The sequence below is a fragment of the Nylanderia fulva genome, unplaced genomic scaffold, assembly GCF_048542155.1.
Source record: "Nylanderia fulva isolate GAGA-0341 unplaced genomic scaffold, ASM4854215v1 Scaffold28, whole genome shotgun sequence".
Taxonomy (NCBI): domain Eukaryota; kingdom Metazoa; phylum Arthropoda; class Insecta; order Hymenoptera; family Formicidae; genus Nylanderia; species Nylanderia fulva.
This window is the reverse complement of record NW_028190347.1, coordinates 185,325-212,828: the sequence shown is the minus strand read 5'-3', so window position 1 is coordinate 212,828 and position 27,504 is coordinate 185,325. Positions and strand designations below refer to the sequence as shown.

General features: G+C 34.1%; 3 protein-coding genes across 7 annotated transcripts; 2 read left to right on the top strand and 1 right to left on the bottom strand.

The window, feature by feature from the left end:
* Positions 1–368: 368 nt before the first annotated feature.
* On the top strand, positions 369–9,644 carry Dpit47 (DNA polymerase interacting tpr containing protein of 47kD). Of its 5 annotated transcripts, XM_085483962.1 has the most exons (11): positions 369–441; positions 633–905; positions 1,062–1,233; positions 1,334–1,526; positions 1,614–1,894; positions 1,975–2,139; positions 2,202–3,033; positions 3,206–3,359; positions 4,144–4,580; positions 8,926–9,175; positions 9,481–9,644. In XM_085483962.1, exons 2-7 carry the CDS (start codon positions 638–640, stop codon positions 2,284–2,286), a joined length of 1,164 nt encoding a protein of 387 aa, XP_085340088.1. In that variant the 5' UTR covers positions 369–441; positions 633–637; the 3' UTR covers positions 2,287–3,033; positions 3,206–3,359; positions 4,144–4,580; positions 8,926–9,175; positions 9,481–9,644. The 5 variants fall into 5 exon arrangements, with proteins under 5 accessions (XP_085340088.1, XP_085340086.1, XP_085340084.1 ...); XM_085483960.1 differs by having other exon boundaries at positions 385–905; positions 4,147–4,580; XM_085483958.1 differs by having other exon boundaries at positions 385–905.
* Positions 9,645–9,715: 71 nt separating this feature from the next.
* LOC146722731 (uncharacterized) lies at positions 9,716–21,856 on the top strand. The gene is made up of 5 exons (XM_085483964.1): positions 9,716–10,206; positions 13,304–13,570; positions 18,055–18,243; positions 18,400–18,535; positions 18,943–21,856. Exons 2-5 carry the CDS (start codon positions 13,348–13,350, stop codon positions 19,079–19,081), a joined length of 687 nt encoding a protein of 228 aa, XP_085340090.1. The 5' UTR covers positions 9,716–10,206; positions 13,304–13,347; the 3' UTR covers positions 19,082–21,856.
* eIF3a (eukaryotic translation initiation factor 3 subunit A) lies at positions 21,177–26,312 on the bottom strand. Its single transcript, XM_029313507.2, has 5 exons — positions 25,937–26,312; positions 22,306–25,056; positions 21,894–22,213; positions 21,502–21,698; positions 21,177–21,365 (listed from the first exon to the last, which is right to left on the bottom strand). The coding sequence occupies exons 2-5, from the start codon at positions 24,869–24,871 to the stop codon at positions 21,281–21,283; spliced, it is 3,168 nt and encodes a 1,055-aa protein (XP_029169340.2). The 5' UTR covers positions 24,872–25,056; positions 25,937–26,312; the 3' UTR covers positions 21,177–21,280.
* Between the last annotated feature and the right edge of the window lie 1,192 nt (positions 26,313–27,504).

Sequence of the window (27,504 nt, the reverse complement as noted above, 5' to 3'; positions counted from 1 at the left end):
AGCTCTCAGTGAATTGCAATATCATAAAAAATTGAGTGTTTTCATTAAATAAATAGATAGATTTGAAAGACACATGTTGAATAGTTTGATTCTAAATAGTTTCTTTTTTAGTTTCCCATTTTTATATTATTTGTTATTTTTATAATTTTTAATTCTTTTATATGTATATAAAATAATGATTTTCTGAGAAAATTATCAAACGAGTGTGATTTAATAAAAAAGTTTTAATTGTAAGTATTATATTAAAAAGCAAAGACATTTAATAAAAAAAACCTTTATGTGGTCACATTATAAAAAATTTTTTTAGAAAGCATTGAGTGCCATCTCTAGATAAAATATCAAAATTCAAAGATATAAATTGCTCGCACAGTCGATAAAAACAGAAGGAATTATTATGACATGTCTACTATTCTCCACGTGTTCAAAACATCAAATTTTGAGGTTATATCTCACATTTTACATTTTATATTAAATGATTTATGTATTATGAATTAATGACGTGTAATATATCTGAATGAAACTTATTTACATCAGATAAGAATCAAATAATAATGCTCATGTATATGTAAAACAAGCGTTGTGAAATTATTTTGTGTAAATAATTTTGTGGGAACAATCTGTATGCATATAAGGAACAATGGACAAATCTAATGAAAATAAGAAGACGTGGACAGAGAAAGAGCGTTTAGAACTTGCTGCTAAGTTGGATGCTGAATTAGATGAGTACATAAATAATCTAGAGAAGAAAAGTTATACAGAAGGATGGGCGGAAGACAAATGGCAAGAGGAAATGGAAAAACATCCTTTTTTTATGAAGAAGGCACCAGAACCTGGTGATGAACTATCCCCTTTAATGGAGGGATTGCAACAGCTCAAGTATGGAAAAGATGAGAATACTCCTGAAGGTAAGTTATTTCTCGATACATACAAATTGCTTCCGTACACTTGTATTTACAAAATATTCACTGTTACTCATTGTTATTCATCTAAACTATGCATCTAAACATGCTATGCATGCTAAATTTGCATGTCTCTGATATAAAATATTCTTTTTCACACAGAATTGGCAAATAATTATAAAGAGGATGGAAATTTTAATTACAAATATAAAAAGTATCGTCTTGCCATTCTTAGTTACACAGAAGGAATAAAAGCCAAATGTAAAGATAATGATTTGATGGCTCAACTTTATAACAACAGAGCTGCGGCACATTTCATGTTGCAAAATTATAGGTAATTTTCTAAAAAAAATTTTATTTTGACATATATGACATATATCAATGTGCTGTTTTAAGTTAAGTTTTTCTATTTCATTATATGACAAAAATTACAGATCAAGTTTAAATGATTGCAAGTTGGCTTTAAAGTTTAAGCCACAATATTCAAAAGCATTGAATCGAGCTGCCATTTGCAGCTTTCACATTAAGGATTATCACCAATGTATTGATTTATGCGATCAGTTTCTTGATCATAGTCCAACCGATAAAACAATATTGAAATTAAAATCTGATGCCATAGTTGCGAGAGTAAGACATTGATAAACTTATATGTAAAATTAAGTTATATATAAAAATATATACAAGTTTCTGTAAACTCTTAATATTAATTCACAGGAGCATTTACAAAGAGACAAAAGAAAGCAAATAAAGTTAGAAAAAAAATTGGACAAAGAGGATGAGAAATTGTTAAATATAATTTCAGGAAAAGATATTAATTTAGAATTGGTCAATGACAAACAAAAGCTAGATTTGAGAGATTTAGAACCTCAAGTGCCACAAATAGCACAAAGTAGAGTGCATTTTGATGAAAAGGATAAACTTGTATGGCCAGTGATGATTTTATACCCCGAGACCAAGCAAACTGATTTCATTCAAAATTTTCATGAAGATACATTGTATGTTTTTCTTATTTATTCCAACATCTTATATGCTTTATATCTGCATATTATTAAAATATATTTTAAATTATGCATAGGCTGATAGAACAATTGATAGAACTTTTTGAAGAGCCACCTGAGTGGGATACAGAGCATCGTTACACTATCAACAATATAAATGTATATTTTGAAGGCAAAAATAAATGTTCCGTTCATAAAGTAGACATCCAACTCACATTGGATGAAATATTACGAGACAAACGGTGAGCAATTCTTTTTTATAAAATAATAATAAGCTATTTTTATGGCAAAAATAATTTTTTAGGTTCATCATTCGAGGTGGTACGCCGGCTTTTTTGATATTCATAAAATCTAGTGAAGCAGAAAAATGTTTCTTAGCGAATTATTAAATGCTTCTTATCATATTTACACTGTATATATATTGTATATGTTGATTGTAAACGAAATATGTGCTGGATATTATGTGATCTTACATACATATTTTCACATACATAGAAAATATGTTTTATAGTAATAATATAAGATATATCCTTATAAATCTTTCTAAAGTTTATATATTTTATATCAGTAACATTTATAAAACAATTCTGGCGAAAACTGGTACCTACTTATATTAAACTGGCCCATATTAAACTATGTTTAAACGCCTGCGATGTGCAACAACGATCACGTACGGTAAAAGAGCGCGAAAATAACTCAGTATCTCAATATCTCAATATCCGTTTCCGGTTGAACTGTGCAAATGCAAACGTGGCGATCATAACGTATATCAAACCTAGTGTTTTACTATTATTGCGGAAATATTTTTAAAATACTCGACTGTGATTGGTCGATTTGCGATCGACGACTTACGGCTCATTGTAAACCGGTAATTTATGGTATAATTCGCGCGCTTTTCTATATGGCGGGAAACTGACGATGCAGATCGCGATCAATCCTAATTAAGTGAACGTTATAATTCAACGAGTGCGGAGAGAACGGAATTAGTCCATCATTGTGACTAATTGTTGTCATCGATATAATTATAATTATATATTTTATTATGATAAAGAGTTACTCGTTTCATCACATTCAAGTTATAATTTTGCATTATTGAGACTAATAACCTAACAAATAGGCAGATGCAATTATGATGCGTAAGTATGCAAATTAACATGTACTATCAGAAGAGAAAAATATCAAATTCTCGTCGTATTATGCAAAAATACAGTATATCATATCGATGCGACAACGTATTTGGAAATTTTGTACAATTTTAGCTTCTTAAACGTATAATATAATAAGACATCAAATTATTGAGAATTGTAGATGTAAAGAAGAATATGCAAATATGTATGCAAAGAAGGACGTATAATAACAGGAATGCCGAATGTCGAGCTATTTTGCAAAAATACAATATATCACGTCTATAATGGGACAATTTTTAAGTAAATTCCACAAATTTCTAAGCATAATTAAATAGGTAAGTAATTAGCATATATGAGTTATTTTACTGATTTTTTTTTATATTTATTTCGTGTATTTATGTGTTTTGAAATGTATAGAAACTAAATTTATAAACATTCTATCTCTTTTGCTTTTAATATAATTGTGTTGTATAACATCAATTGTGGTTACGCATACTGTTGCATTTTAAGGACTATTGTATTCCTTGAAACCCTAAATCTAACCTTTTATGAGAAAAATTGCTTTTGTTACAGACCCGGAAAATCCGTGTTTACTTCAAAACATCCGCGTTTGTGAGCAAAAACATTGTTAAAAACTTATTATGGTCATACTACATTGTAAGCAAAAGAAAAAAATTGTTCCCTAAAATTCAAAAATCAGGAAGAAAGAGTAATTTTTTTGAAAGATATATTGGGCTGAAAAAAATTACCTAAAAGATGAACCTAAAAAAAACGTCTTCTAAAAATCATGAAGAAGGGTCCCGGAAAAGGCTTTCTATTACTTTCTTCTTTTCTTTTTTTTTGTACACATCGTGGAAATGATCGTCACGGATTTTTAACCCCGTTTTTTGCTCGTGCTCATATTTTATGTACATATTTTAAGCCATGGAATCTGAATTCCAAAAAGAATTCGTTTCTTTATGTCGGCTTTCCTTTACAATCGCGATTAATGCAGCAAGATGTACCTATATAGAGATACATAAACTTTATAAAAATCAAAGAAAGGGATATTATGTGCTTTGTGTTTATCCTTTATTGTTTAGCGAGTAATCTCCATTAATTCTCCACGATTTATTTCAGCAGCGGACTTCCTCCTTTCTCGGAATGGCGTGTCGCGGATTTGCGATAGCTTCGCAGGAGCCAGCAGGAGAATCGGTAAGCGACAGGGGTCGTCGATCGGAAGGTGGTGCCACCTGTAGCACCTGTCTGCTCCAGGTGAGGATAAAGAGAAGGAGCCGCAATAGCCTGAAATTCAGTTGGGCCGACACTGTGGGACACGCGTGTGCGTTATGCGGTTGTCTCATAAATTACATCGAACTTGAGGCTTGGTGTCAAACTCTGCGGTGTGCCGATTGTGGGATCTATGGAGAATCAACGAAGATAAATCGGCGTATCCCAAGAAGATTGCTTCACGTCAAGCTTGCTGTTTTATTTCACGAAAGACTCGACAAACAGAGAGACGTGCACGCCGTGCTGAAGCGGCGGAACGGGACGCAAACGATGCCGAAGCGATGCAGGTAAGATTCCTGATATTATTCTCTTCTCGCTCTTCGCGTAAATACTTCCTGGACGGATCTTCTTTTAATACTGCCGACTTTGTTTCGCTGACGTGCGATGTCCATCGCACCTGCGTCAAGATAAATATTAATTTCTGTTGAACAAATTGACGTAGCATACTAAAATAACGCGAAGGATAATAATTCTTTGTCTGCAAACAGGAATGTGAGAGTAATAGATACACAAACTTATAGCGATTTGTTTACTTCTTATATTTCGCAAATTAAATAAAGGTCAATGGAGTTTTTTATACTTGTTTTTTTCTTTTTTATTCTTGATTTATTATTCTTAATAGAATTATTATTATTTATATAGTTCTTCTAAAAGTAATATGTATAATGATAGAGTTCTATATACACAATATAATTATATAGAGATGATGTATGGTTATTATCTGCTTTGCTTATTATCTCTTGTTCATCTCCGACTTATATTTAAAAAAATACTATATCCGCGTATTTGAAAGCAACTCATCTCCTACATCCCAATTTAGAGACGTGTTAAAAAAAGATAATGCTGAGACGCTTTCAAACTTTCTCGATCTTTTATGTAGATATTTTAGTGATCGATCATTTGGAAAGTGTATTTGTCATCTAGAAGTATAATTTGTAAAAAAAATGTTTAACATACATTTATATGTAAAGTACACACAATATGTAATACTTTGACTTAATATATTTAAAAAATGTTTAACATACATTTATATGTAAAGTACAATATGTAATACTTTGACTTAATATATTTAAAAAATGTTTAACATACATTTATATGTAAAATACAATATGTAATACTTTGACTTAATATTATTAATGATTTTAAAGTCAAATTTATACTTTGCAAGAATATTTTATTAATATTAAAACTTGTATCAAAATTGATAAGTATTAGGTGATTAATTGCAATTTAAAAAGTCGTATGTTACAATGAAGGAATTCCGATTTTAGGCGTTGCTCTTGAATTTGCGCATGTCATGTTTTTATATTTCGAAATAAAGCGAAGAATGCGTAATGATAATGAGAGACGATCTATGGTATCGCTTGCATTGCACACAATGGCATTCGTACACGACAATGAACCGATGTCGTGCATTAAATTATTCATGGAATAGTTGTTGCATCGCACGATGGTAACGATTGACGCGTATCTCGCACCATACGACAAAAGTTTTTGCATTTGAATTGAATGCGTTACGACCTGATTCTGTAAAAATTAAAAGCCTTCCACCCAGGTATAGAATCCGTTGGATCCGCTTTCTGGGTCAGAACAGATCGTCGTCCCGGCAGCCGGAATCTGATCTCCGGGATATTCTCTCGCCTGCGTATCGCGCCCGTTGGAATTCGCAAGGTTCGAAGGAGACATTTCGCAAGGATATTAAAAGAGAGACACACCATGGTCGGCTGCGTGTCCTAGTTTCTCGTGCAGGACACGCGGGGCCACATGTGCATCTCCCTGTCTCCGAGGAGGTAACAGAGGGCAATATGTGTCGAGGGAGTTGCGTCACGCGAGGTACGCATCGTGCGGCAAGAAAAATGCGCAGACCCGGCTGCCGAACCGGTTGTAACGACGATTCAACATTCAGCAGATCGCTGATCGAGAGAAAGAAATACACTATAAGCAGTATCATGTTTCACTAGTAGAATGCTTTACGTTCCCAGAATAAAAACGGAGCAAATGTAAAGATAAGAGCTTCATTTGTGTATAAGAGTGCGTGTGTCTAGTAGAATCCTATTTATAACTTTTATTTTAAATATTTATATTAGAAATCCTTTCAAAACTTACAGAAAAAAACATTGATTTCTCGTACACATACTTTTGTACTCGTTCTTTTAGTTAGTTTCTATATTAGAATCTTGTCTGATCTATTTTACTTTAGCATCCGTGAATATCAGAGTCTTAGATACATTAACATTTTATATTCGATATTGAGTATCTCTTTGTTTTTAATATCACACAGTTGGAGCACTTAAATTTAATAGAATAAACGCGGAATCATCTCGCTACGTGTTTTGCTTTTGCACCGAGACAATCGGAATCGCGTAAATTCCGATCCTGGGACTCTCGCTCGTTGTCCATTTCCGTCTCTCTCCTCTTGTATCTCGACTCCTCTTCTCTCAAGATGTTTCACACACGCGTACCTGTATAGTCGCATCGTGACACGGTCTAACGGCATTCACCCGACCTCGTCAACCCGTTCCTCCCGTGTAGTCGCGTATATACGTGCATTCCCGCGTCTTCTCCGTCGCTTTTACATCCTTGCCCGTGATAACTCGTGTCACGCGTGCACAATCATTTGTCATATCATATCACGGCGGGTCATGCCAATCAATCCGACACAGTGCAGTCATATCAAAATTCGTTTTATCTCGTGAATCGTATGTACGATCAATTTTTGTGTCAACAGCCACGTGTTTTTGACTTTTATTTGCATATATATCTGTCTTAAATTGAAATCTATCTCTAAATAAAGTCGAGAGAATTATCATTGAATTATTTGAAATTACTTTTGGCAGTAACAAAATACGGAGTCTGATTTAAAAACCCGTTTAACAGTGTAGACATTTATAAAATAAAGTAACGTAATGAAATATTTTGATTTCTATTTGACATTTTAAATTACTAATATTTCCGGAAGAAATCTGAATTTTGACAGTCGCAGGATATGCTCCGCTTAAAACAGGCCTTATAGATTCCCATGATTTGGCACATTTTTTGTTAGACATTCCGTATAAATGAAAAGTAAAATGTTTGACAGATCGTAGTTTCTTTATTGATAAATTATTAAGCTAAGTAACGTGCATAAAACTATGTCTGGAATGCAACAAGATATCATTCATTTGAGATAGTAGAATTGGAATTTCCTTCGTTTTCTTTAGTCAGAGAAGACCCATGTTATAGCTAACAGAAACTGTAATAGGAAAATACTTGGTATATATTTAAGTCCGACTTTAATAATGTGCAGCGGCGCGGACGCAATACGTTACATTGCGACAATTGCTGCTCCAGTTCCGTCAAGAATGTTGCAGGACAGCATTATGCATGAATCTCAGCGTAAATTCGCATTTTTCTGGCAACATAATAGATTAAAGATAAATAGATAAATTAATTAAAACGACATAAGCCAATGTTTGCGATTCATGCATGATCTCGAAATTAAAATTTCGATTTGTCACAATCGAGTAACTTTATAAAATTAAGATTAATTATCAAAGAGCGTTTAATTTATCTTTCTTGGATTTTACAAGATACATTCCAGTTTTTATGATTTTTTTTCGGCAGGCCGCTTTACAACCGTGAAATTGAGCGATGGAGAAGGCATAATATGAATGTATAAATCATTGATGTAACGGCAAATAATGAAGTTTCTTGCTGCAATAATGAGCACTTGAGAAATGTCAGAAGAAACGGTTGTTATTGTATATCGCGCCTCTTAAATTTTATCGTACCGTTAGCGATTGTCCCAATGCGTTGCTCGCTTATTACAGATCATTAGTAATTCGTTTCATTTTATTTTAAAGTAAGGGAAACTAGATTGTTCCTTACAATTTGGCGCGAGCTCGGGGAAAAATACGGAATTCTTCTCGTGTCTTCCCGCATCCTTAACGAAATTTCCTCGTTCCATTTCGCACGATCTTAAACGGGAAGCGGAAAGCAGCTCGACAGATTTGTGTATTTTTGCTTGAAAAATGTGCACTGGCGTTCTACGATTCTTCAATCCAAATTTAGGTCAATGTAAAGTGAAATTCTATTTTCTTAACAGAGTCTCGACTCTTGTTCACGTCGTTCGTCAATTTTGCTTTATGAATTTTTATTTTAAATTTTTATTGTTTTAATATTAAAATTTTGTTTTGTATGTGTTTTACGAAATATAAAACACTTTAAAGTTAGAAGAATTCTAAAAAAGAGAAATTACTTAAATTATATAGATGTGTGTGCTTATTTAAAATATAGTTCTTATTTTTTATTTTCATTCTTAAACTTTTTCAATTTTCTTCAACGTTAGAATTGAAAGAAAGTTATAAGATGTAGTCATATAATTATTTTAAAAATAATGCTATCGTATAATGCATGCATTCTTACTCGATGTTGAGAGTAAAACATGATAACTGACATAAAAAGATGGAAACAAGAAATTAAATATATCGCGTTATGCGTTCTAAACGTTTGCCATATCTCGACAAATGTCGGTTGTCATGTTTCATGTCTGTATGCTTCATTCATGACCATTCGTCTAACGTATCCGTTTTCTTACACTTGACACAGCACGAAACTTGTAGTAATTGCCTAACGTACGGATTTCTCTTACAGTTGACACATCGCGACGTTTTACCTGGTGAAAAAGCGCGCGTCTCTAAGATACCATTAAGAAGTCCCGACATCAAGCGGTACTCGAGGTGGATTCTGAAGCGTCGACGTTTCAGAATCCCGAGGAATCTGAAACGCCCACAATAGCCTCGATTAAAAACAAAAAAGCAGAGACATTATTTCGCGACGGCATTATCGAAGCAGCGCACGTGAAAGGAACGTTGTCCAGTCGTCGAGAGAGAAACTTTTAAAGGTAACAATTAAAGAAAAGAATTCTCCTTCATACTCCCTGTTTTCGCGAACCGACAGAAATATATACGTTGTATAATAAAAAATCGCGGTGGTATCTACGCTCCGAACTGCAATCCACCACCTGTGGCTTTTGATATCTCGTCGGATATCGAGAAAAAGAAAGCATCGCGAAAAGTTGTCGCGAGGCCTTCAACTTTCAGCTCGAGATTAACGCTCGCATTTTTAAAAAGCACTTTCCAATTAACTCAGACAAATTGACTCCGTTAATGGCGAACGATTGTCTCGACCGTATTCATTTATTTGAAGGAATCGAAGTGGAGAGGAAAATGTCAAGATCTGTCCGCAATTTACAAAGTACTTTGAAGAGCCGCTAAAAAAAACGACGAACCATAACGAGGAGGGAATGCTCGTTCTGATAAATGAAAGTCGAAAGTCCTTTCGAAGTCAGCTTGTTCCTATTCAAAGGATTGGTGAACAAAGAGCTGCCGCGAGATCAACACGAAACGAAAGCGATCTCGCGTCATAGACGAATCATTTGTGAAGAACAGTTTGGAAAGCACGTTGTGGACATCTTTCTGTAGAAAGCTCGTGTAACTCTCGGAAGTGGAATTGACGACGTTTCCGTTTTTCTTTTCTGTCGAAAACCGTGGAAGGTAACTCACGAAAAACGGCGAACCACTACGGGGTTCATTACGCGAACTCGTACGCGTACAGCAACGGCGCACCGAGTGTGTACACCAGCACTGGTTGTTGCACAAGCGGCGGCTACAACGTGCAGCAGCCGCAGCTCCACGAGGATTACCGGCCGATCTACTTTTATGTCGCTCAGCCCTACACGATCCCGTACACCTTCGCCAAACGACCAAAAACCACCGCGTCATCGTCGCTGCTAAGGACCAGGCCAGCGCGACAGCAATTGCCGCGTCAAGTTTTCCAAACGGCTCAGCAACGCAGACTTCTCGCAGAAGGTCAAGCAAGGCGAGTTCTCCCGGAGTTTGAACCAGGTGCACTTTGCGGAGAATCAGGGTCAAGGTTACTATGCAAATTTTGCTATTTAATTCAGTTTAAGAGATTGGACAGCTTATTTTTAAACCTTTGTATTTTTTTTTTTTTTTTTTTTTTTTTAATATATGCATAATCTGCATTTACTGAAAATTAAACTTGAAAATTGGTTTGAAAGTAAGTTTCCTAATTAAAAAAAGGTAAGACTCTTCTCTCGACCGTACTGGCAAATATTATTTATTAAATCACAACGTTTCGACCCTTTGAGTCCTTATCAAGTGATCTAGATATATATAGAGAAGAAATACAGTACAGAGATTAATACAATAAAAAAATTACTTCACTTAACAATATTACAAAATAATAAAAAGAAGCGAAACATACTTGTGAAAATAAAAATAAAATTATAATTTTAAGATGTCAAGAACGAACATAGTGTCGGTGACAACACGTCAAGACTCTTAGACGAGTTATGAGAGACTAAACGACCTTTATTATTTTGTCGTAGATATTACTTAGATTGTCGGTATCCTTTTGTAAATTAATAGCGTTATTATTTTTCTTAATAAAAAACATTTCAGCGATTTCTCTTTTTCTTACTCTCTTGTTTTTCACTGTGCAAAATAACCGGCGAAGTCCAGTCAAAATCGTGATGAATTCAATTTTATGTTTGCTGATAACTGATAAATTACTCGAATGCATTTTGATGTTGCTGAAATGTTCCTTTACACGTGTACATAGATGTCTCTTTGTTTGTCCGATGTATGACACATTGCAATCATCCATTTACGAAATTAATTGTAATCTCTCATAACTCGTCTAACAATAAGAGTCTTGACGTGTTGTCAAACCGACACTATGTTCGTTCTTGACATCTTAAAATTATAATTTTATTTTTATTTTTACAAATTATTTGATAAGGACTCAAAGAAGGGTCGAAACGTTGTGATTGAATAAATAATATTTGCCAGTACGGTCGAGAAAAGAGTCTTACCTTTTTTTTTTTAAATTCTGTCTGGCGATTCTCAAATATCTACGTTTTTATTTTCCTAATTAATTATTTAATTTAATTTATACTTGAATTATTTAATTTGTTTTGCATGATTTATTTAATGAATTGATTAATTTAATAAAACTTGATAGAGTAAACGTTCTGTAATTGTATACAAGAGATATTGCATCTTTGATCGCTTTAAATATTTATCGATTTTATGACATTCTTTTTTCAATGATTTAATTATTCAACTTTCATCATATACTTAAATCGTGTATTAATATACACATACGATTGAACTACAATCTCAAATGAACATATGTGTATAAATCGATTTGTAACAACGTGTCTAATAACTAGAATTAAATAATCTATTAGAAATTATATCTTATTATTGATAGATTTAATTTTCTCTTTCTAAATTGTGAACTTTACATTTACTGAAATTATTATTCGTACATTTTAGTATAATTAAAATATCCATGTCTTATAATAGAGAATTAATGCAAAAATTAAAATTTAATTGTCACAATTATAAATATAAGCACAATATAATAAGCAAAGAAGCAAAGTAAATAAATTATTTCGAATCTGTCAACAAGAATAAAAAAAATTTCAATGATTTGTATCGTGATGTGCATAAAGGGAAACAATCACAAGTTTAGTGAAAAATATTCATTCTTTTAAAAAAATATATAACGGAATTCTTTAATATCTTTTATATTTAACCAATTTTACGATGGATGTAAAAAACAATCGATGGATATAAAATAATACCAATCAGATAGAAGAAAACGCAAATACGCAAAATAGCAAGCTTTTTTACTGATTCTCTTCCGGATCGCTAAATCTCGATAATTTACCGATTTTTTTTACGATTCTTACTTGAAAATAACTTTATAATTCAATTAATCAATCAAAACGGGTTGCATTCTTATTTTCTTATGAATAAATTTATCTTTATATATCAGAGTTGTACCAAATATTAAAGTTTTGAGTGCTTTGCTTTTGAGGTGCTTTTATACGCTCGCAGATTCTTTTAGCAGACTAGATAATTGTTGCGAAAGCGACATAGTTTCTGTGTAGCATAATTTGAAGTGACTGTCGCCAAGTAGATTACCGATGACCACGCAAAGAGCATCTCATTTTCTCTCTCTCGTGCGGAAACGTGCGCGTGTCGCACGCGTCTCCGGTCAGTTAAACGAGTGGAGAAAACATTCTGGGGAGAGAAAGGAAACGAACTGCGCCTATGCAAGATGATGCTTTTAAAAAATGCAGCAAAATTTCTTTTGTTCAGAAAAAAATTGATGCAAAAATCTAATTCGATTATCTAATAATCGAATATTTAAAACATTGGCAAAAAAAATCCACAGTACGAGAAAAAGTATAATTTTGATGAGCAATATTCTTGATTCAATTAATTTTGATTATTTGACTTGCAGATGCTCGAAGTCAATTAACAAAATTATCTTTACAATTTATTGTATATCATGTTTATCTTTTTGTATTCATGCGTTTTAGTCATATTTTAAATTATTAGACACTTTTGCTGAGATTCTCTTATTTTTCAGGATCATTATAGGTGCAATGCAAATCGCGGAAGAACTTTTTCTCGAATGGAGCAGACGCACTATTCCGTTTTGTTTATACGAGAGGGGAAGAGTATTTCGACGTTAAAAATTTGTACTGTTATTCTGACGGTAGCGGCTTTCATCGGGAGATTCTCACATATATGCGGCGTAGCGCGCGGATGATGCTAATAAGATGCAGCGAGGCGAGACTCTGCTCCATACGAGATCGTGAAGACGTTTGCTTTCCGCGTTATGTACAGGGTAGAGGATACGTTCTTTTTAATACTTTGGCACGAACGAACGGCGGAAATATGCGTTTCGCGATTTTTTCGCGCGAGCACTTCGACATGCTTGACAAGTGAGAGAGAATTCTGAAATAGCCGAAGAACTTTACGCGGTACATGATTGCGGAAGAACGTATAGAAATTACACATAACAAACTTGAATATTTTTTGGATAAAAGAATTATTCTTGAACACATAAACTAGGCATTCTAAAAATTATGTAAAATCTTATTTCATTTTTTTGTAACATATTCTCATCATTCTTCTTTATCCCGCAGTGTTAGCGAACTATCCGAAAGCTGGACCCTCTCGTGATCCGAGGATGACGTCGATGTTTCGAAGAGGAACGATCTTCGCGACGTTTTTCCTGTCATTATTGGGTGGTGGATTAGTCTGTGCTGCCCTTGTGACGCAACACTGGGTCGAGGCACGACCGTGGAGAACACCGAATCCTCAAGAAAGCGCCGGCAGAGTTCACTTCGGTCTGCTGCAGGGCAAGAAGGAATTAAACGTCGCTTACGGATGGAGGACGTATCACGTATCTGGTATGCCGGTATTTTCCGCCTTTCTCTTTGCGAATTACGTTTTGCGCGTATAATCACATGTTCTTTTTTTCGTATAAAAAGATATTGTAATCTTTAGTGGTATGCAGTCTCCGATTAACTGACAGTCATGTATCATAATCGGAAAAGTGATATGCACAACTACTATTGAAATTTCAAACTGCATAGAATTTGTTGCAATAATATGCAAAGTGTTTCACAATTCGTGGAACATTTAATACATATCTTAAATTCATATAATTGTGCAAGCAGATTGTAGACGAAACATTTTGCGAGTCGCAACGTAAAATCTTGCAATCAAAATCTTGCAGAAATTTATCTTCTAAAAAATGTTGAAATAAAGATTTAAATTTGTATAAAAAGATTAAAATATATCAACGATTGTTAAATTTTGCAATACGGAATTCAAGAAAATTGATATTTAATTTTATTGTGAGAAACAATGAGAAGTGAAATAGAGAAATATTCAAAAAATTCTCTTTTCCAAAATTGCTTTTTTTCGATTTCGTAGATTAGTCAATATCGTGCAGAATGAATTCCTGCCAATTCCCTTTAACGCAGCTATTTTTGTTCGGGATTATCCCATCGGGATTATTCGCTCGGGGCGATTCTTTCGCGATAACTTCATAAATCGTAACGAAAGAATCGAGTATTGTGCGATCAAGAGCCGGACACTTTTTGAATTGTGATTCGAGTGACTCGCACACGCGACGAATTATGATCGCCCGGAGATATGCGCGAGAGAAAGGCTCGTGGATGAGGGAACATGCTGGTGTGCGGCAGGACCATAAATCTTCGACTGATAACCGAGTGCATTAGAGTTCTATACGGCGTCCAACGATGCCTGCGGTTGATCGCGGACGTGCGACGTACATGCATCCGCGATAAATCATCGATTTGATAATCGTTGTTAAATTTGTTCCATTGATTTTGTGTGCCGATCGAAACGATCGCATCATCAATAGACGCGCACCCTTTGTGCCAGATGTGCTCGGAGTACTGACAATCATTTTTAAATAAAAATAAATGCAACATTTGTGAGCACGATAAAAGATCAACGCGGTATTTGATGATTGTAAATTTTATTGACGTCTGAACTTAATAGATGGTGTATTTTTAATTATCTTTTATATAGCGATATGAAAGAGACAAAGTATATTTTTCTCGAAAATCAAATTTTTTGATCGATAAATTCCTTTTATAATGCTATTATTTTTTTCATACATGTTTTGTTTTAATCGGTATCATTATTACGAGAAGAAACTGTTATCGTGCTATAACTGGCGTACAATGGCACTCAAAGCACTCAAGCGAAAACATCCGCTCTTCGTAGCATCTTAGAACTGGTCTTCGCAGATGAAGTCCGCAAAAAACTTGTTCCAAGAGCATACATATGCATATATGTAATAATAAACAATTTATGAAGAATACCTGTAAATTGTTTATTATTACGTATATTTATATAAAATTACTATTATCTTATAATTAATTTTGCGCACGTTTTAGTAATTTCTATGGAAATTGCTCTCTTACATGAATATATGTATGTCATTATGTTTGATGGATGGGAAAAGTTTATGTGAAAGAAAATACTTAAAAATTTAAAAAGCGATTTATGACATTTCGCTATATCGTTAGATTTTGACGTCATTTCGATATTGATGAAATTTTTTAATTTATCCATAACGATCTCCGCATCTATCCGAGTGTGTCACATCCACCACTCTTTTCCAGAGCAGCGGTGCATTGTGCGCGCGAAAAGGATGAATATCCTGTACACAATGCATAATAATCGTGCCGATGAGCAAGCGACTTTTACATTGCTATTATACTGCACTTCCGGAGAAAAACAACAGAATTGCTGGCACGCGCCGTGAGAAACATTTCTCTTTCATTCGGGCGGATAATGGATCTGAAGGGATACCATAAACTTGCATTCCGTGATTACGTATTCCAGATGTACTACTGTTTTTTTTTTCAAGTAACTTGGAGGGGACTTTTTCTCAACCAAAATGTCAAGAAAAGTCATTTTTTATCACACCTTTCAATTATTGATATCATATGCATTTTCATGTAACTGTACTTTAAATTCTAAAAATTATTTACTTGGAATTAACTGAAGGATCTGCTATGTTTATTTTTGTTTCTGAAATTTATTTTATTTTACTTTCAATTCTTAATCGAAAATGATAAGTACCTTGACATTTTCGTTGAGGAGAATTGATTGGCAAAGAACCTTTTAAAAGGATATCCGGCGATTTCGATACATCCGACAGAGTATATGCGTGTATTTAAATACGTTGAATTATGTATAAATCTCTGAATGTGAGACGAACGAATTTCGTTCTTTTTGCAATACAACGTGCCGATATCCAAATCATAATTACATTAAGATAATTATTGTGTCGTTCTCAGATCATATATATTTATAGATGCTGTGAAATGATATGAAAGAAAATGCACTTGTAACTTCTTGACTTTTTAAAAGAGAAAAAATCAACATTTAATAAATGTTTAATGTTTTTTTGAATTAAGTTTTTGCAAATTAAAGTTTTAAATTTTATAAGATTGATTTAAAAAATGCAATTGATAGCCCTTCATTAAGAGATTTGAATGATATTACATGTGTGAAAATATATATATACACGTTCTTTCTCTTACAATTAAGGCAAAATTGCAAACACGTGCGCGCTTATATTTATGCACTCATGCATGCAACTGTCAAGTTACCGGATGTACGTGAATAACAATAGAATAGATACACAGAAACTAGTTTCCCTAGACAAAAATCATGAACAAGCCTTGTGATCTACTTTCACGTACGCGAGCTACGTATCATCAGCGTTACTGATGCTGTGACCGCAGTAAGAGCATCTATTACATTCTAGTACGTAATCAATTTTATGCAAGAAGAAAGAACGGATAACTCCATCTGATTATATGTTCCACTTGATTCTCTTCGCAGTTGTATACTAGGCATTGTACATATAAATGTCTTAATATTTATTAAAGAGGTTTTATAATGAATGTGCTGACATGTTCATCATAATTTTTATATGTAAAAATAATTATTCGTATGTTTTTATCAATAACAATTACTTTAATAGAGTTTTACGTGTAATAATAAGATCAAGTTGTACGGAAGGATTTTTTATCATAAAAGTTTATTTCTAAAATAAATTTTTTTTCGAAATTTGAGTTAAACTAATGTTGTTTTACATTTCGCAGCTTTAATTTCTGTCAAGGACGATTCTCGAGCGAAAAAATGATAAATATACGACATCAGATTGAAACGACAGAAATATGACTGCGGATAGATACGTTTTTGAGTACTTGAGTACTTTGTGGTAGATGCTCAAGTCGGCAATGCTCGCAGAAGTTGGCGGTCGCCTTCGGCGAATGCAATGATCCGTTATTCACGCTGTCGTAAGTTGAAATGTCTTGAGGAAACTTTGTCGTATCCTGGAAGCGTGTAATGCGCAAGATATTCCTACTTATACTCGATCTTTCTCTCTCGAGTTTGCGTCACGCCCGAATATAAAATGCGATAGCAGCGGCTTTTAGTTTCCGCAACATGCAATAGATTCCGATCAACGGAAGACGTCAGTAGAAGCGGAACATTGTACATATTTTCAAGTGCGAAGATTTACTGGAGACATATATTCTCATATGCTAAGTTAATCACTCGAGATCTGGCTTCGTTTCAATTTTCGTTCATTATGCTACGCTTGCATAATCTACGACCTCATTCTCGCAGTATGCGTTGAATACTTAGAAAAGTTAATTGAAATTTACTTTAAAGATGTTTTAAGAAACCGATGATACTGCTGAAAAATTATGGAAATGCGACGAAAGAAATATTAAATTAATATATATTCTTAAATAACATTTAAAATTCTTTTAAAGAAATTACGATATTATGAAGTAATTTCATCGCGACATTTAATAGCGTATTAAATAGATATATTACTTAATTATACATTTTGTATAATACCAACAGAGTTATTAATTGCAAAATAATTGGAACTGCATATAATTACAGATTACATTCGATATATGAAAAACAAAATTGATTAATATTAATATAAATAAGGTTAATATTAATAAATTGTTGTTAAATCTTTTAGATTTATCTTTAGCAATTATTATTTGAGGAATTTTATATCGTTATTTGATAGTCACAATTACTCAATTTTTACATATTGCTACATATAATCATTGAATTATTATAAGTTTAATAACGTCAATATAATGTATTTGCATAGCTTATTATGCTAAAGCAAATACTATGTATATTTGTCATATTACGAAAAATATAACATTATTTAACATTATTATACATAGTGAAAAAATAAGTAATATAATATGCAGTAGTATAATTAAATGGAAAATTCGAAAATACATTATGTATTTTGTTTGTTATATTATTGTGATTAATAATATTCCAAATTGTAATAATGTTTTAGTCCCCCAAATGATCCGGCAGGATCCATCAGTGATGTCCTGGGCTCTTTGGATCAGTACTTTAACAACAACTTCGGCTGCCCTAGTAGCTGCTGCACTCTCCGCACTTTTGGCAGTTTTAAATACAGCTACTTCACCAAGATCGAAAATTCTATCCATTCCTGGCGTATATTTTATAAATATGTTAACGTGTAAGTGTACGTTTTAATACATACAAAAATAATTTCTTAATAATATTAAAGTACGCATAGAATAAAAACCAAAGCATTGTCATAAAAGGTCAAACAGTTCTCAAAATATTTTAAATTTGCAGAGAACTACATTTGAATTGTATGACTTATTTTCAGTGCTGATGTGCTTAGTTAGCACTTGTACTTGGTTAGCACAGTATTATACAAGACTATATGTCAATGTGCTTCCGAAGGAGGACATCGACAATATGTGGACTAGCGAGGGATCCGCTGAGCTTGGCTATTCATTTTGGTAAGACATTCTTTTTATCCAAAATAAAATTTCTATCTCTCGAATCAAGCAATGTATAGGCTACTAAGAATTAGACAATTTTTTGGTATTAATTTATTATTTATTATCAGATCAGATTTATGATTAAATTTTTTTAATCAATTTTTCGACTTTTTCATTGTAACTTAATTAAAAAGTCTATTAGATAGTAAGTATACTATTGTTTTATATATAAAGTTTAAAATAAAAATATTTAATAGTTTAATAATTAATTTTTTTTTAGATTAAATTATTAGATTAAACATACTTTCATTTACAGTCTTTTATATATTTCTTAATTTTCTCTATTAATTACAGAATGCCTTTTTAAAAATGTATTTTGATATAAATACTTTTATTTTTTATTCAATAAATATTTTTCTATTTAGGCTTGTTGTTAGTGCCGGTGTTGTACACCTTATCAGTATAGCACTAATCGGTTGGGGATCCGGCAGAGAAAAGGATGATCGTCTAGAACCGATACCTGCACTTGAGGAAAAAACAGCTGCAGCGATAATGTTATATTAATATATTATTGCTTCTCATAAATAATACGGAGACTCAATTATAAGGTAAATTAAAATTAATTAAAATTTAATTTGGTTTAATTTTAAATTGGTAGTGTCTACATCGAGACCGAATAAAGCTAATTAAGCAAAGATTAAACAATGCAATTTCGTTCTTGCAAATTAGATTTCTGCTTCGCATAATTCTCAAGTATCTGTCCTAAATAAGTTGTAATCATTCGCTTAGATATGATTTATTTGCAACAGGTATTGCATTTTTGTTTCGAATTAGAGCTTAAGGATAAACGTAATAGGTATAAGCATACTGTTCAATCCTGAAACGCGTTAATAAAGAACAGTACTTGCCGTCACTAGCTCAGAGTTTAAGTGACACGTGTACCGTCTATGTGTGACATATAATACGTATATTTTATATATTGATTGCGTCAATCCACTATAAATATTATGATTCTAAAGTAGTAATCGATAAATTTATGATGAATGTGCATTTTATATAGAACAACAATTGATTATGATTCTAAGTTATTGCTCACTTTATATGATATAAACATAGGAAACTTTGAGCATGGAAAAACGCTTTATTTAATTTAATCTATACATTACTTTTATCATAAGGCCGCAATCTAGATAATTATTGTTTCAGACTTTCATTAACAGATATATATATAAGTAATAATATATAAATATTCGTATATATAGACATACAGTGTATGTAAATCGTGCGTTATAAATTCAGATGTGCATTCTGTTTCAAGTTGTCTTTGAGTTGATAAATAGTTAAAATTTATTTTTCTTATATATATATATATATATATATATATATATATATATATAAACTATTGTTGTTCTTTTTTTACAAAGGCGATTACTTTGACTAGACTGGGCTCTTGAGAATTGAACAATTTTATATTATATAATATTATATAATATATTACTTATGAGAATAATACTTATTCAAATAATTAGAGAAGAACATTTAATAAGTAAAAACGTGCCTTTTCTTCGAGACATTCGAATTGTTTTAACAATTCTCGCGCGTGCGTGATATTGCTTCTTTTTTTATATAAAACATACCATTTTATTCATTTATTCATGGTCGTAATATATCGTATATGAGGTATATCATGAAATGTAAATACAATGAAAAAGCTTGTGTGTGTTCTCTTTGAGAATATATTTATTACAACAATGTCACGGGTGTAATAATAAAATGACGAACGAGATTACATTATGTATAATTCTCGTACATGTTTATTTCTATTATCTCGAGAGATCCTCGTTCTTACAAGCTATTTCATGGAAATGGCTTTATGTGTGTATATAATGGCAATCATTAATTATGTGTGGTAGGAAGAAAATGTACATTAAAATCATATATTCTTTTAAAGAAAAATATGTAATAAAACATGGGATAATATAAAAATATAACGAGAGATAGAATACATGATAGTTTTATTGATATCACCAAATCTTTGTTAGTCTTCATTATAGATTGGATCAGTTAAGTCAATTGAATATTTCAATCGCCATTTCTATTTTGTACAGTGATCAATATACTTTTTTATCATATCTAATTAAAATATTTTATTTCTTTAATTCCTGCTACATAATATTCAATGTGTGTGTACGTATGCAATGAATATATAAAATTATGCATAATATATAAGAAAAATGCGAAAGAAATAATTTTTAGCATACATTTAAATATTACATAACATACGTTCACGTAATTTCCTGTGTTAATTGCAATAAAATGCGAACAGAAATTGGAGAAGTGAGACATTTTAATTAGATGTAGTAACACATTGATTTTTTTGTGCACTTGAATTGTCTGTGACCAACTTAAAAATTAAAACTAAAGATATCAATAAATCTTGCATTTTACTCTTTTGTAAAATTTTTTATATTATGTCGCGTCTTTATACATATATGTATATGTAACATAAAAAATTACGCAAATATTGTGTAATACATATGTGAATGAGTTCTAAAAAGTTCTCTCGTATATCGCCCGAATCGATTACGATGATTAACTTTGTGCCTTTCCCTGATATACCCCTTTTTTGTCTGGAAGAATAGTAACACACAAAACAATATAGAATTGGATAGAGTATTTATTTTCGTATCTAATAAAAACTCCACCCACATATAATGTGGATTCTTAGATAATAAACATATAGAATTATCCGTGAATCCGATGTTAGCGCCGACTGACTTTTGACCAACCATCGTCTTCGAGTGGTCGTCTTCTATCGTCGGCTCTTGGCGGAGGTCTATCATCTCGTCTGGAAGGCACAAAAATTAAAATTTAATGATGCGATTAACACTGTAATACCGCAATGATGAAATTCGCCGAAAAATTGTGCAACAATGCAACTAAAGCTTTTTACTTATGTTATTACGATTTACGTATATACTCACTCGCGCTTATTAGAGACTGCTGGGTCTCTAGGAGCCTCTTGAGGCGGGTCGCGTTTTCGCCAATCTTGATTGGTGTTTCGCGATTCTCTGCCGGGCTCCTCACGACGATCGCGATAACCGCCACGACGATCAGATACTCTACCGCTTCGTTCTCGATCTCGATCATCGCGTATCGTATCACGTGAAATTTCGCGTACCTGTAATTGTAATTAAATAGAATTATTTTCCTAAAGCACCAGACACACATAGATAGAGAAAAAGTAAATGATAATGTGATTAATACATTCGATAAAATGTAAAAAATACAGAAGATATAAGTAAGAATAAAAGAGAAGAGAGTTTTATATACATAGAACACTATATAATGCCCTGTATTGAGAATGTATGCTTACTCCACGTCCATCCACTCCACGGTCGCGGTCACGATCGCGATCCTCTCTTTTCTCAAAACCACGGTTGTCCAATCTATCTCGATCTCTTTTTTCTGAATCGTCTCTGTCGTAGTTGTCATCTTTTCTCCATTTATCCGCTGTGTCTTTTTTCCATCTGTCAGAATCGTCGCCTCTTCTCCATTTATCCATGTCGCGTCGTTCTGGTTCCCTTTTCTTCCACGAAGAATCCTCAATTTTCTCATCGCGTTTCCTCCAACGGTCCGATTCGTTTTTGAGTCCGTCGGATTCCTTATCAGCGTTGCGTCGCCATGATTCCATTGCTAGTAAGAATGAAAAATAAGATGAATTAAATTTCATTGATATGTATATTCAAAAAAAGCATCTATCAAAAAGAATATGAAAAGATACTCACTGGATTTTGGACCCTCGCGTTCACGATCGCGTTCACGATCGCGCTCACGATCGCGTTCACGATCACGATCACGATCACGCTCACGTTCACGATCATTATCGCCTCTTTCTGGACGTCGCCATGTTGATACCAGTTCTTTATCTCTTTGACGTTCCTCTTCTAATTTACGTTCGATCTCTGCTTCCTTGGCTCTGATAATTTCAGCTTGTTTCTTAAGTTTCGCCAAACGTTCGGCTTCCCTGGCTTCTTCTTCGGCCCGTCTAACTCTCTCCTCCTCTTCCCTCTTGGCCCTTTCCTCCTCCAAGCGTTTCTTCTCTTCTTCCTGTTTGATGCGCAATTCTTCCAATCGTCTTCGTTCCGCAGCTTCTGCACGTTCCTTTTCCCATTTCGTTTTACGTTCTGCCTTACGCTCCATTTTACGTTTTTGCAACCGCTTAACACGTTCCTCGTTCAATAATTTCTCAAACTCCTTTAGCTTTTCCAGATGTATGCTTCTACGTTCAGCCAAGATCTTAGCTAAGAAAATATCGTGATCTTCCTTCATGCGTTCCAGACGTTCCTGAGTCGCGACAGCCTCCTGCCTCTCTTCGATAGCCGCAGCAATTCGCTCATCTTCCTGCTGTTTCCAGAGCTGTTTCGCTTGTTGCATTCTTTCCTGTACAGCTTTCTCCAACAACGGGATCTCCTCGAGTCGTTTAGCACGTTCCAGATAATCGACTTTCTTCTCCTGGGATTTGAGTTTCTGCTGCATCTCTCTACGTTCCTTTTGCAATTCTTCGGCTTCCCGCGCCGCGATCTGCTCCGCATCTAGTTTCTTGATTTCATCCTCGTCCAGTTTCTTAAGCACCTTCTGCCCGTGACTCGTTTGTGAAATCTGTTGCATCTTTTCCTTGAGATGACGATCCTTGATTTGCTGAATCTCACTCTGCTGACGTTTCCGTTCGCGTTCCTCGCGCTCCTGCTCCAACCGTTTCTGTTCAGCTAGCATCTGTTGCCGCTGGAGTTCCTCTTGTCGACGCATTTCCTCTTCCTCGCGGACCGTATTGATGTGCTCGATGTACTCCTTTCGCTCCTCGATGATCTTATGCCTGCCCAATATTCTCTGGTGTTCCTTCATTTTGGTCTCGTGATAGTGACCGACCATCGCGTTACGTAGCTTCTCTCGTTCGAGTTTCTTTTTATTGGGATTTATTACATTAATGGCACGGTGCAACACGGTTGCCATGTTCACCAACTGGCAGCGTATTTGTTCGGAGGGCATCGCTTGTAGCACTGGACCATCTGGATGATCTTCTCGTTGTGCCTCTGAGAGATCCACTCCAAAGTGAACACATGTCTTGCCGTGGTCTATTCTGATCTGCATATCATTGTAGCGCACGCAATCCACCAAAAGACGCTCCAGATGAAAATCAGTGGTGAATTGAGCGAGTTCTAGAAGTCTGGAGAATTGTATAGTTTGATAGACTTGGGAGATTTGATGAACAAGACGTACAAGTGTCACATCTTGTAGAGCTGGGATATATTGAATTAAGGGGCTGTTTTCGTCTGCCTGCAATGTCTGAATAACAGAATCGACTCTGCTACAAAGCTCCAATGGATGGAATTCTACCTCTAACCACGAATACAATTCTTGCAATTGCGGTGACGCGAGACTGACAACGTTTAAACGAACGATATCTTTCAACAGAGAAACGCGTGTTGGTGGTTGTGAGAGGCCCAAAAGAGTCGCGAGTTTTTGAGCCTTTTCCAATGGACTTTTATCTGTTTCTATGAAGCGATCAAATTCTGGATGCGCAGATGGCAACGGTATCGATAAAGTTGCCAATAATACACGGTTGGCCATTCGTTGCTGTTCCTCCGAAGACATGTTCTTCTTCATTTCACGAGAGAGTTGCAAAAGTTTGAATAACGCAGCCGCGTGAAATAGATAATTTCCAGCCTTCCAAAAGACCATAGCGAGCTTCTGATAGTAATTAGCCATCGTTTTTGGTACAGGAAGTTTCTTCGATAAATTCATCATACCATGTACATCTTCCGAAGATTTAAAGGCTTCCTGCCACAATTCCATTTGTATTGCAGAGTCTAACTGATTTAATCTGGTCTCTAGATTTAACTGTTGCGTCTCTGCTTTATTCATAGAAACATTCGACACAAGTGGCGGCAGTTTACATATCTCCTCAAGATGTTTTCGTAATTTTTCGCATAATTTACGAAACTCAGTCTTACGATTATACTCGAGACAAAACTGGAAGGCCATACGTGCAATATCATGATAAAGAGTTTCTACATGCGCATTAGTTCTGAGCAACTCCAAACATTGGCAGTACGATTCCCATAAGAACTTTACCCAGGGCGTCAAAATAGTACGATCGCTTCTGTCTTGCGCGTCCTCTCCACTAACAGCAGACAGTAAAATGCTTTCGGGTGTAGCAAGATTATCAAGATCGTCAATATCGATTACAGCTTGCTGACTCTGTTTGCGTGCTGCATTTGTCTTTTCTTCAGCCATTCTCAAATAGCCACGTATTACATTCTCCAAACTCCCGACATTGACAGATTGGAACATATTTCTGTATTGGAATAAACCTTCCTTTGCTATGTGTGATTTCTTCAATTCTACACAGAGGTCCAGATCCTAGAACATTATAGGTTCCAATACAGATTCTGACCAATTGTATGTCCATTTTTTATTACGGAAGACTTCTTGTAATGTATCTAATGCTCGAGCTGATTTGCCCACTTCAATAAATTCTGTTTAGAAAAAAAAAGAAGAAAAATGTCAGAACAATCAATCAGTTATGTTTTTAAAAATAAAAATTTATAACATGTGGCAACAGTAATTGAATCAGAAACACACACACATACATATCAAAAAATATATATTATAATTGAAAAGAATTTTAAATGATATTAATGTATTCTTTTCAGGTATATTTTCATGAACACTTGTTGGAAATAAAATAAAAGCATATCACCAAATACATAGAAATAATAAAGAGAAAAGAAAAAAAATTGAAAGAATTGTTTTAAGTATTTCTTTCTAGTCTCAATTATTCATTGTGCTTCTATAGCAAAGACACGCGAGACATGTTGAAAAATGATTAATAATATAAAATTAGTTAATTTTCCATGTGCAATGCTAAATAGGAAATTAATAATTAAGTACAAAATACGAAGATAAATACTCATTTCCATAATTTAATATTTCAATATGTATCTCATATGTCAATATATACATCCTATATTTTTATTAAATATAAAAACGAGAAACTGCTTGTAAAATCTTAAAGATCCTTTTTTTCTCGAATTAAACAAAAATACATAATTGCAGCTTTCTAGCTACCAACTTCGACGATTACACAGCTTGCGAAGGTGAATAATACGTATGCATATAATGATGAAAAAAAATATTCTCAGGAGACAGATTGATTAGGCAAAGCTCCGAAATTGCGTTACGAGTACGTCGATAATAGAAGCTAAAAAAAATTTCATTTACTCCGCTCCGCGTTCCGCTCGCGTTTTCCGCGCGAACCTTTCGAGAGCCACGAAATTCCTTTTTTTTTCCTTCTCACGACATTACGCTATCGGCCATGTCACGTTGTGCGGAACATGAGGCGGAACCGCGACTTACCGTTCGCCCGTTTTAGGGCGTTCTCGGGTCGCTGCCCGTATCGCGCCATGACTTCTTCGTGTAGTCGCGGCTACAGCTGCACCATAAACACCGGAGGGTAGCGAAGGCTCGCCGAGGGCTTCGAAATCCCAGATCCCGTGTCCTAGACGGTATCAACCTCGACCGCGTGCGATTACAGTACACCGGATAAGAGAGGCGGACACCGAGGAAAGATGGCTTCCCGTAATACGTTAGTCAAAGCGCGATCAGATGCTGTGCTCTCGGGACAATCCTCGTCCGAGGACGAGAGGTTCTCGCGCTGAAAAAATTACGCGATTTTAACGGCACGCGGAGATTGTTCGCAGGTTATGTTTAATTAAACTTTTCGCAATTAGCGAACAGAAGTTAGCGAAAGATGAGTCAGTGCTGCCAACGTTTAGCGATCGATGGTTCCCGAGCGGCACGCTGGGGAGTGACACGTGACACCTGTCACGCGACAATCGATCCGTACCACGTGATGACAATCGATTCGCTGAGTTCGATACTTCGAGAATCGCAATTTTGCTATTCGATACAGTTCAAAAGGATCGTATAGTCGCGTCGGGTCGTTGGTATCGTGAAACGCGCGCTCAAACCGCTCTCCGTACATTTCTGTGATTTTGTGATAGTAATTGTTATTTGAAAGTGAACTTTCTGTTAAGAGTTATCGCGAGTGCTTCGTGGTGTCGAACGTTTACGCGTAACGCGTACAATCGCCGTTGTACGTCGATATCGTGATATTTCAATATCGGTTTCCGTCCGTGCGCGGAATCCGAACGGCCATTTTCGTATGAAAAAGGTAAAAATCATTGCTCGATAATTAACGACATCAATTTTATCGTGATAATTAATTTAGATTTAATTTGTACAGTTTAACATGCGTATAGCTGTCGACCTTGGAACATTAAAAGGAGGAGCAGGCCTGAAAAAGGCATCGGGCACCGGCGAAGCAGTCCTAGAGTGAATATTTATTATTTATTTATTAAATATATATAGTGTTGCATTAAATCAAAATTTATTAGTTGTATAATTTTATTATTACTTAAATTAAAATTTAAATATTTAAGTAATAATAAAATTATTTAATTATATTTTTATTATTATTGTACACATGGAAAATATAATCGTTATTTGTGAAATAATCATATTACAATTATAAAATGATTTGAACAATTATCTTGTATCATCTGAATATCAAATATTCAATAATTTTCTTATTGAGCGCTACTACAATCTTTTGTTCTATTTATATGTTACAGATCAACGTAGTTTGCACTGCTTCGCTGCTACACATTGCTGCACGGTGAGTCATATAATAATGTTAAACTGAATTGAACTATTATAATAAAGAAACTTTTATATTTTAATAATATATATATATATATATATATATATATATATATATATATATATTAAATGTATTATCAAAGGATTGTTACTTTTTTCAAAATAATTACACTAATAAGTAACATTAAATTCAGTCACATATGTTTGAAAATTTATAACCTTTTGTATAAAGATTGAACAGTAACCATGTTTTTCAAATTTTT

Bases quoted from the DNA above. Each gene is read 5' to 3' on its own strand.
- Dpit47 (XM_085483962.1), top strand. From the start codon at position 638: ATGGACAAATCTAATGAAAATAAGAAGACGTGGACAGAGAAAGAGCGT. The intron at 1,895-1,974 runs GTATGTTTTTCT...AATTATGCATAG, and splicing joins AATTTTCATGAAGATACATT to GCTGATAGAACAATTGATAG. The intron at 2,140-2,201 runs GTGAGCAATTCT...ATAATTTTTTAG, and splicing joins GAAATATTACGAGACAAACG to GTTCATCATTCGAGGTGGTA.
- LOC146722731 (XM_085483964.1), top strand. From the start codon at position 13,348: ATGACGTCGATGTTTCGAAGAGGAACGATCTTCGCGACGTTTTTCCTG. The intron at 18,244-18,399 runs GTAAGTGTACGT...ACTTATTTTCAG, and splicing joins TTTTATAAATATGTTAACGT to TGCTGATGTGCTTAGTTAGC. The intron at 18,536-18,942 runs GTAAGACATTCT...TTTTCTATTTAG, and splicing joins GAGCTTGGCTATTCATTTTG to GCTTGTTGTTAGTGCCGGTG.
- eIF3a (XM_029313507.2), bottom strand. From the start codon at position 24,871: ATGTTCCAATCTGTCAATGTCGGGAGTTTGGAGAATGTAATACGTGGC. The intron at 22,214-22,305 runs GTGAGTATCTTT...CATTCTTACTAG, and splicing joins ACGCGAGGGTCCAAAATCCA to CAATGGAATCATGGCGACGC. The intron at 21,699-21,893 runs GTAAGCATACAT...TTACAATTACAG, and splicing joins GTGGAGTGGATGGACGTGGA to GTACGCGAAATTTCACGTGA.